The sequence below is a fragment of the Sinocyclocheilus rhinocerous genome, unplaced genomic scaffold (genome assembly GCF_001515625.1).
Source record: "Sinocyclocheilus rhinocerous isolate Xijiao unplaced genomic scaffold, SAMN03320098_v1.1 scaffold2994, whole genome shotgun sequence".
In the NCBI taxonomy this organism is placed as follows: Eukaryota; Metazoa; Chordata; class Actinopteri; order Cypriniformes; family Cyprinidae; genus Sinocyclocheilus; species Sinocyclocheilus rhinocerous.
Genome location: NW_015630025.1, coordinates 103097 through 113801, shown reverse-complemented (window position 1 = coordinate 113801; position 10705 = coordinate 103097). Strand labels below are relative to the sequence as shown.

The following is a 10705-nucleotide window of genomic DNA, read 5'->3' as shown; positions in this document are numbered from 1 at the left end:
CTTCAGTAGCTTTTCAACCTTTTCAGATCTTTTACAATGTGCTTGAAATAAAGGATTTATGAAAGGACTATGTTATGAATGATTTATAGAAATGTTAATATTTAAATTATGATGTCCATAGAATTAAGGTATTAACGTTTGTTTTCATTTTTTATTTTTTAAAAGGCCTGGTGCAGTCACATGGTATGTAGCTTACTCAAAACAATATGAACAGCGTATAATAATGCCGATCATGTTTGAACAGCCGTTTTAATAATATTGTTAATAATAACAGGAGTGAAATAGATATATGAAGGCCTATAAACTAGCCTTCTGGAATAAATATCAAAAAATAGCACAGAACTAATGAGATTTTTTAGATTAAACGAAGCTGCCAAAATATATAATTACACCAATTATATCAGTACATCACTTATAAATTCACAGATGTTCAGGCAGCGTCCGTGTTCTACAGATTTTCGTTTTTCCCGTCGTGCAGGTGTGGGAAAACTAGAGGTTGAGATTTATGAATTATTTATGATCAAGGCATATGAATGTAAGACGATCTGTTTCTATTCGGCTCTGACTTGGATTGTGTTTTTTTTTTTTTTTTTTTTTTTTTTTTTTAAATATCGTGTCACCTGAAGCACGTTATTTGTCGAGTTCTGAGCGCTTGTTATTTTACTTTAAATATGAATGGAATTGTGACTGGCAAAAATGTCAGTACGTTAAACGCTGCATCCATAAGCGAAAGTACGCGCACAACAATCTTTCAGGTCCAGAGGGTCCGATTTAAATCAATTTAATTTTGGAATATTGGGAAATATTGCCAATGTAATTGTTCTGCTTTTTTGCAGAAAGAAATTGCGCGCACAGCTGGATAGATGAGCTAACAGCTGAATTATGAATAACCAATAACAATTAGATGCTCAATGCAGCAGAAAAGATGGATTTTGAAGTGCGTGTTTCTATTCAAATACCCTTAATATCTTATTTAGTCCGAATCATAGAAATACAATTTGATCAATTATAAATACGCGACTAGTTTCGAATTTCAAGACGTTTGTAACAAATCTGCAAACATCTGCTTTTCCACAACATGTTTTCCTCCTTTCTTTCTAAAATACTGATTGAGTTGATGTCGTGATGCAACCATGATAAATCACCACAACATTCAATCAAATGCAAGAGAGAAAACATAATCAGTGCTTAAACTATCTAAATACCGCGAACAAGATGTTTGTAACGCATCCCAAAATTACGCTGATGCTCATTTAATGTGATTCACCATGATTTATGGTGTGCTTATTCCTGTCGTGGTTGTAGGTTTCGTATCCATTCATTTTGCGTCTAAAGAGGTCGAAAAACGCGACGCGACTTTTTGTTATTTGGGGTTCCATTTTTGGTTCCTCAAAGAACCGTTCAGTCAAAATTTCTTAAAAATAACAATTTTTTGTAGGCTAACATGTTTTCCTCCTTTCTTTCTAAAATACTGATTGAGTTGATGTCGTGATGCAACCATGATAAATCACCACAACATTCAATCAAATGCAAGAGAGAAAACATAATCAGTGCTTAAACTATCTAAATACCGCGAACAAGATGTTTGTAACGCATCCCAAAATTACGCTGATGCTCATTTAATGTGATTCACCATGATTTATGGTGTGCTTATTCCTGTCGTGGTTATAGGTTTCGTATCCATTCATTTTGCGTCTAAAGAGGTCGAAAAACGCGACACGACTTTTTGTTATTTGGGGTTCCATTTTTGGTTCCTCAAAGAACCGTTCAGTCAAAATTTCTTAAAAATAACCATTTTTTGTAGGCTATATATAATGCTAAGTCTAAATACAGGTTTTTGGCCTTTGCAAAGCAGAAACGCATCAATAAAGATCATGAACCGTCACAAAATAAAGGGTGCAGATTTGGCTCTGATCCACTGTAACAAGATGCCACCTGGAGAAATGCGGGGTTCACTTGACCTGACTTTGACCCGGCTCACTCAACAGGGTCTTGTCTAAACAGCCTTGTTTAAACAGGCATATTACAAAGCATCTCTGTCATTTCAAGCTCTTCAGATCCAACCCAATTCAGGACAGTGTGGGGCTTTTTTCAGCTTGGAATAAATCTGTTTTAATTAATCACAAACTACAAATAATGTAAATTAAATTGCTGAGTGGATTGTATTATAAGATAAAATAATGCCTGCCACATGCAACTCTCATGCACAGAACAATAATGACAAAATTCTTCCCAAACCTTTTACTGCATGAAACTCTTAATATCATGTACAATAATACACAATTATGAGCCTCCGCAACATCTGTGGGAGATTTACTGCGATGACTCTACAGTCCCACAATCAGTATTTTCTTGCTTACTTCCACAGTCCTAGTCGGAATCACTAGCGCAGAGTCACTTACCTGCTCTCCCTCGATAGGTGACAAGCCACGCTTAAAAATCCACCACGCTTCTGTAAATGGAAACCATCTCTCTGCACTTAAAGTATGGAATGATTTTAACATGCACCTCTTTATATACTCCCATCCCAGATTTTGATTTGTGGAGTTTATGTTGCTCCGTTTAGATGACAGTCATGGGAAGAGAAGACAAGTGTTTTTGAATGAAGAAGCGAGCCCTCACAAGGGAAATTATGGGCAATTTTACATCTCGAGATTAGAATAATGGGTGCTCAAGTCGGACAAGCAGAGAAAAGGGGCTTTCAAACAGGGCAATTATGTGGGAAGCTGATTTGGGAGAGCACTAAAGGGTGATGGGATGGACTGATAGTGGTTTAAAGAGATTTCCAGCACTTCGAGGTGCCTGGCGAGTTTTAATTGCAGTGCATCAGCGTTTGCGGAAACGAATCTTCACGACTGGATTTCGAGGCCTGGAGGAGATTTGAAGGACAAGGACGAAACCGGTTCCCGAGATCTTCGCCGGTTTGTGGGGTGAAAGAGAGTTCAGTGGTTCACAGCTGTCAAGAAATGCTCTCTCATTTGAACTTATTTACTTTTGGAGCAGAACGATGCTGCTGAGTGAAGCCTGCGGACCTGGGCTTTGAGCGGGTGTCGGGCAGCTGCCCTCTGTCTTTACATGGCAACACATGCATGTCCCAACCGCAGTTGACCTCCTGTTCAACCACCCCAGAGGCCTCCAGTGCCATTTTTTGGATACGGTTTCTCGTCAAACACGTAAAGATTGGCCCTGCCTATCTTTATTTAGGAGTTGCGGTGCACTGAATCGTAGTATCATGTTCAAGTTCAACAGTTCAGGCACGGACGGAGCACACGGGTCCGAGGTGACCATGTCAGCCCACACACCCAGCTTGGCTACGGGTTTCTCTGAGTGAGCGATGCGTCCCAAGACGACGCCACCTAGATCATAGCCCGTAATTGAAGGCCACACACCACGAACAAGCCCAACGGAAAACAGATACATTACATATGGCCCAACTACAACTGCAAATATTGTATCAAACAGATAGCAGTCGTTTCTTTATGGACCCTATGGCATAGCTTCCTCACATGAAAGTGGTAAACACATTAGAGGGGATAAAATGTCTTAGGGTTTGAGCTATGGCCATTGTACACAGATGACGGGATTATCATGTTTTAAGAAGAACTAAGTGGCCTGACAGGTTTTAGGTGTGAATATGACTCTTTCTTCTCTATTGGAGGTAGGAGAGTAACTCAATCGCATGCAACAGCGAGGCGGGTATTATAAGATCTTCATGACTAATTCCATAGCTATGAAATGCCCAGAAATTACTCACAGTTAACCAACCAACCATCTTAACCATCTCGATCTATTATGCTATTAATCTAACTACAGTGGCATCTCACATTTTTTCTTTTCATCCCTGTCAGCATCAGCATCCACATCCACCTATGCTTTGGATATCACAGTGGTATTTTTGGATGCAAGATTTACAGTGCTGGTCACGCAGATGGACTGTTTATGCTTCTTGTTACTAAAGCTACAACGGTTGCTGTTAAAGGGGTCATATGATGCGATTTCATTTTTTCCTTTCTCTTTAGAGTGTTACAAGCTCTTGGTGCATAAAGAAGATCTGTAAAGTTGCAAAGACTAAAGTCTCAAATCCAAAGAGATATTCTTTATAAAAGTTAAGAGGTCAATCACAACGCACTGGATAGCTGGCTAATCAGAGCACACCTCGCTTTTCAGACCGATTAGTTTTGTAAAAATCGACGCGTTTCAAAAAGGCGGGGCATAGAGGAGAAACAATAATGTACAGTATGTGGAAAATAATGTGTTTTTTTTACTTTAAACCGCATAAACACATTTCATTACACCAAATACACAAAATAATGTTCTTTTTAGCAGCATCATATGACCCCTTTAAACAGAATGAAGATTTATTTGAAAGTATTCAAACTACTTTATTTCCATAAAATTCCAAATGGGGGTTTTCAAACCATTTTTGGTTCCTTGAGGAACCTTTCATTAAAAAGTTCTTAAATGAACCATTTTTCTAAGAACCATTTTGGGTTCCTTGAAGAACCTTTCAGTGAAAAGTTCTTAAAAGGACCATTTTTCCTAGTGTGAAGAACATTTTAAAAATCTAAATAACCTTTTCCACTATAAAGAACCTTCTGTGGAATGGAAAGTTTCCACAAAGATTCTACATGTCATGGAATTGCCAATGCCAATAAAGAACCTTTATTTTTAAGAGAATATTTGACTTTTCCCAACGTTTTGTCCTAAAGAAGCACTGCTGTGTTTGCCATGAGGTCCATGTGAGTGCCCACCAATTACTCATCTCCATATTAATATTCCCAAGAGAATGGTGGATACATTGATATTCCAATATCATAGCCTACTTTATAGGAGACATTGAAAATACATTTTAATAACCAGCCATAAACACGTAGAACCAATCTACGAACTTGGAAAAAAGTCTGTTCTAAAATACATCACTGATGAATAAAAATAATATAATATAGGCGATAGGCCTATATTTGAATATACGAATAGCTCTATTTAGGATTCCAGTCATGAAAATTCAGCTTATTTGCATATTGGATCACGTTTAGTCACAGTCCGCGTAAGGGGTTGAATGATGAACCGCATTAGCGGTTAGTCGTATGATTTCTGCATGAAACCAGATTATTTATGGTTTCTGTGGTTCAAATTATGGTTTTGCGCCCATTCCACGTAAAACCAAAGGGCATGTTGCAAGACCTACAAACCTGAATGTTTTTCACAGTCATGATACAAGAAGCCGAGATTTTTAACATGTCTTTCATCATACACGTCCCTTTTTCTGTGAAGTAGCAGATTGGTTAATTAATTAAACTACGTAAAGCACAAGGTGTTCAGACAACACCTAACAATTAAAATTTTCTGAAGGTCTGATATGCCTACTTTTAGGTATGTTGTTTTATTATATTTAATTAAATGTGTTAGCCTATAATTAAAAACACAAAAAAGCCGAAAGTAAACAAGCTGTCTGAGACATTAAAAGCACAACACAAGATGAATGAATGATGTTTTCGGAACACTACGTGCTAGGCCTACGTACGTTTAATTGTACAGGCATGACGCTTAAGTAATGCATGACATCTTTATAATTTTAGTCAGGGTAACACTTTACACAATAATATATTTTAAACATTAACCATCAATTTTCCATTATACGATTAATAACAGATCATCAATGTACACTAAAATAATTAGAAAGGTCATAAAACCGATTTCCAGTTTCATAAATGAATGTAGCCTAGCCTTATGTAACGTTTGGATGATGCAGTCTTTTAAGTTAGCCTATAGGCTACTATAAATTGTTACCCAAACCTTTAATGGTCAGTTATGAGTAGCCTAAATTATAGAGCACATAAAACGACCATTGTCTATTTTTACTTTTTCATTGTATTAATTCCATCTGATTTTTAGCACCTTAAAATCCTTTAAAGCCTCATGACGGATAATATAATTTTTTCACACCTAATTTCTGCGTGATGCTTTGGCATCGGCTGAACGATTTCTAGCCAACTTCCTTGAATAAACATCAACAACACATGTTTTCAGTAGGACTTACAGGAAATAAATTCTTCCAGAAAACATCTGATGCTGGTAAACTCAAGACCACCAGAAACACACCAACCCAGCAGACATAGGCTACCTGAGACCGCGCAAACCTTTTCACATTCTAATTGAATTTGTTGTCTAAGAGACAAAAGCGTAAAATAAACAAAACATGTGACAATACGGACGCATTCTATTGCTTCATTTGCCACGTGAGAGTCGAGTTAAAAATACCCTAAATTCGAATGGACAGGAACTTTGAATGTGTTAGCCTGTAGGCTACTTATGTGGATATTCTACGTGCATTATTAGGCTACATAAAGTCATTACACGGTCTTAAAGACCGATAATATGTATTGGTATGAAAAGAAACCAAAACCGCGGAAAGGTGGAATCTGGGACGGAACATGTTAAATGCCGCTTTGAAATACCGTCGCTCTGTAATTTGCATATACCTGTAGGAACCTCTTGGGGGGTTTCTTGGCCTACGTCTGATGCCTTTGTTTGCCCTGTCGATTCTTGTTGTGACCGACTATACCTAAAGCTCAAGGCTTTGTTTCAGTAGTCACCCCCTCCTTCGCTGTAGTCTATCTTGTTATCTGCCAACAGAATACTAATAAAATCCAGTGACTCCAACATGTCTGCTCGCCTGTCGCCTCCTACAGCCTCTTTGCACGCAGGCTTATGCATGCAAACACATTACAAAATAACATCTGTCTGACTTAACCCTTCCCTAAGAGTCCAAACAGTACGATATCACTGCAAACCTTAGATTTGCAAATAATTTCAAACGGAATTTTGCAACTCATAAAGATAGGCTCTGACAGAAAGCAAACAGAGGAAATATTTTCAAGTCGCATTTATTCAGTTTGACAGAATAACAATAAAACTACTTACAGGAATAAAAAATGGTTCGAGCACCCGCGTGCAGTCTCTGTCTTTCGAAGTAACACGAATTTAGTGGTTCTGCTTTATTTAAACACATATGTACAGCTTTCAACATTTTGTACAAGTCTATATAACTTATGTCCTGAGTCTCTGACGCGCGCGCAACACCAGCCCACATTGTGGGTGGTGAGGCTGATAACGACACAATTTGGGGTTCAATCGTTCTTTAAAACATTTTTAATATTCACCTATCAATGAACAAAACATGAAAATAAAGGAAGTCATAAAACATAATAATTTAAAACCACTCTAAACTTCCTTTACATTGTTTAACCTACACCTATGTGCATATGAAATAGGTCTGAGTAGCCGGGACACATTGAAACATTGTTATTATTAATATTACACTACTGTTATTTCAACACAAAGCATTCATATATCGACATATATGCGTTTAAACAGTCCACAAAACGCCAAACACAGGTGTGCTGTTCCACTCCAGATACTCGCGGAGCATCTCTCAGCTTATTTATATTGAGTTTTTCCAAAGTCTTTTCCCACTTATATTAAACTCTTCCATCAGTGTCTATTAATACACGGCCCCCACGCTCTGTGGTGGTCCTGGGTGGTGCACTGGATGCTGTAAATGTGATCCCTGCTGGTACCAGTGATTGCTGTAATCTTCCATGTAGGGGGGTGTGGAACTGAGGGGTGGCTGGGGGATCTGCCCCCGGTTGACCTGGCTAGAGTGCGCGTTATTGTCCCAAACAGCCGGGGATGGAGGCGAGTTGCAGGCCATGGAGTCGCTGGCGTTCGGGCTGTGCTCCAGCGGAACTTCGCCGTTCTTGTAAAGTTTCTTGAACTTGGATCTCCGATTCTGGAACCAGATTTTGACCTGTTCCAAAAAATAAAAAATAAATAAAAATAACGATTCACGTCAGTTTTCTTTTGGACATTGTAAACAATATTAACTCAAACGACTCTTTGATTAAACTGAATTGCTGCCTTACATTTTTTTTTAAAGAAAACTAAAGGGGTGCTAAAGTGATAGGCCTAAGTATTTATACTTTGAACTGGTTATGAAAGGTTTGGGGGATCAGCGGCTTAAAAACAAAATGTTGGGAGATCTTGGTACATGTAGACCTGTGTATTATTTATTTATTTTGTACATATACAAAACAACATGGTTTGATAATTTCAGTAATATTTCAAAAATATAGATTACAAGTTACATGTCAAAGCACGTTACCTTTCGATAAATAGGGTAGAGGCCTACCGAATAGACGATCAAGGAGGTAACTTCTGATCATTTTTTGACCATTTATTAACGTAATTATAATTGTACAGATCACTAATATATGACAAACACTTTAATATTTAAAAGTCTTTTAGATATGTGACGTTTGCCTCGACAGACAGCCCCACGAAAATACCTTTAGGCTGCATTTATAAAATTAATATCATTTTGAAAACCTTAACAAAGCCGAAATGATTTAAAACAGTCACTGTATAATGTATAAACGCTGACATTTTGAATCAAATCATTAAATCATTTATAAAAAATATTCTTAAATGAATAGAAACAAAGATGTTATTAGAACATAATGATGACAATATTTGTGACAGTGCATATATTGGCCATAATTATGTTCAGACGAAAATAAGATGTCGATTTGTAATATCCTGTAGGCCGTAACACTTTCCATGGGGATATCTTTTGAAAACATAACGAAACAAAGTGATTTCCACATATTTTTGTTGCAAACACTGCAAATAAATAACAATTATTACTGTATTAATTACGGTGGTAAGAATATGAGCAATAACATTTCAACATATCTGACATGAGCAACGCTTTATGACCTGATAAGCTTGCTACTTATCTCAGTGTGCTCAGTGTCAGCGATAGAAGTGCTCTAAGCTGTAAACGCAATGTCAAGTGGCAGCCCAGTAATTATGTCAACAGAATTGTAAATGAATTTGAGCCCCAGTAGCCTATTACCTGTGTCTGCGTGAGCCCCAGCTGTGCGGCGAGCTCGGCTCTCTCCGGCAGCGCCAGATACTGCGCCTTCTGGAAGCGGCGCTGCAGTGCGGCGAGCTGGTAACTCGAGTAAATGGTGCGCGGCTTGCGGATTTTCTTGGGTTTTCCGTTTACCATCCGAACTTCAGTCTCTGGTTCCTCTTTGACTGGAAAGAATAAAATTATAGACCACGTTATGGCAAAGTAGGTTGGTTACAGGACCTAAAAGAAAGCCGAAAACCGATAGGTTTCATTTTGGGATTGTGACGCAAATTAAAAAGTCACTGAAATTCATAAATTAAACAAATCTGCCTCTTGAAAGTTAAACAAGCGACATTATATGAGTAAAATAAAATGTATGTCAGCTGTGGTAGGCAGTAGCTATCAGATAAAGAAATGCCCGTTTGAGAATATAGTTAAATCATCTTCAAGTTTAATGGCTGTAGCATATCTAGTCATTCGTAGGCCTACTTCAACAATAAAATATACCGTGACATCTAGCCTAGACTCAGCACCGAGTAATAATGATTAATCGTTTTACAGATGCAATGAAAATGTCATAGCCTAATTGTTTTACAGCGACCGCAAATCTCTTGTGATAAAGTAGAGGGAACTTTCTACCCTGCTTAAATATATTTCATGTATGACAATCATTTAAATAAACGACTTTAGTGGGATAATAATACAGAGTAAAATGTTCAAAACAACAAAACAAGCAAATAACTCTAAATTATTTATATTTTTTCAAGAGAATCGCGAACGCTTTTTAGTATAGGCTAATCGAGCCGCTCAAAACTATTTTATCATCTTTAGAAGATGCCTATTTTATACCGATATTAAGAAGAAAAATGCTGCCCATTTTTTTTTTTTTTAAGTGCATACCTCTGCCATATTTAAAAATAATCAAAATAAATATTTCTAAATCTCACCTGCGCTTTGAGGTGGCGTCTGCAAGTCTCTGTTGTAATGTCCATATTGTCTGTAAGTATTGTAAGGGTACTCTGTCTTGGTGTGGTAAGGTCCAGCTGATGCCCCCATCCCAGACAGATTAAACTGATGATATGAATTCATCTGTTGAGGGTATGGAGGACTCTGGTAATATTCGTGATGGCTGCTGTAATAACCCATGTCTGTAGCCGATGACTCTGGAAGAGTCGGAGAGTCCTTAGAAGTCGGATGGCAACTCATAGAGCCTGAAAGATCGGTTGAAATACCGGGTATCTTCCTGTCATATGTCGGTCCACTCATCCTTTAGAGGGGGAAAAAAACAACAACGATCGTCCACTTTATTTCCAGGGCAGACTTGAACAAAACATGCAGACGTTTAGTTCAGGACGATGCCTGTAACACAAAATCCTAGATGAGCTGCTTTCTCGAACTCCCTCGGTTGAAGCACTGAAGGTAATGGCAGGGATCTAGTATGAGAAACTCTGAATTATAGGGCACATGGGTGGACGCTCGGCTCCTATTGGCTCCTCGCTTCTCTGTTTTTTTCTCTCTCCAGCCCTGAGGGCGAAGCAAAGACTTGTTCTCCGCCTCGCGCCTTAACGTCTCCAGACTTTCAGCATTTGGGCTGTTATAGTGGTAATGAAGATATGAAATGTTGCAGACATTTTAGTAGAGCTGCAGTGAAGTAGGTTGAGCGTCTGTGCAAGTTAGTAGAACAGAATTACGCATGTTTTCTCTAGCATTAAAAAACTACATTAAAATAGCGCAAACACGGAACTATAAATACATTTTAAATAGGGTAACCTTCATCGTTTTAATTCT

At 38.0% G+C, this 10705-nt stretch overlaps 1 protein-coding gene across 1 annotated transcript; it reads right to left on the bottom strand.

Annotated features, from left to right (window-relative positions):
- Positions 1 to 6886: 6886 nt before the first annotated feature.
- On the bottom strand, positions 6887 to 10338 carry dlx3b (distal-less homeobox 3b). Its single transcript, XM_016551970.1, has 3 exons — positions 9865 to 10338; positions 8918 to 9102; positions 6887 to 7810 (listed from the first exon to the last, which is right to left on the bottom strand). The coding sequence occupies exons 1-3, from the start codon at positions 10181 to 10183 to the stop codon at positions 7505 to 7507; spliced, it is 810 nt and encodes a 269-aa protein (XP_016407456.1). The 5' UTR covers positions 10184 to 10338; the 3' UTR covers positions 6887 to 7504.
- Between the last annotated feature and the right edge of the window lie 367 nt (positions 10339 to 10705).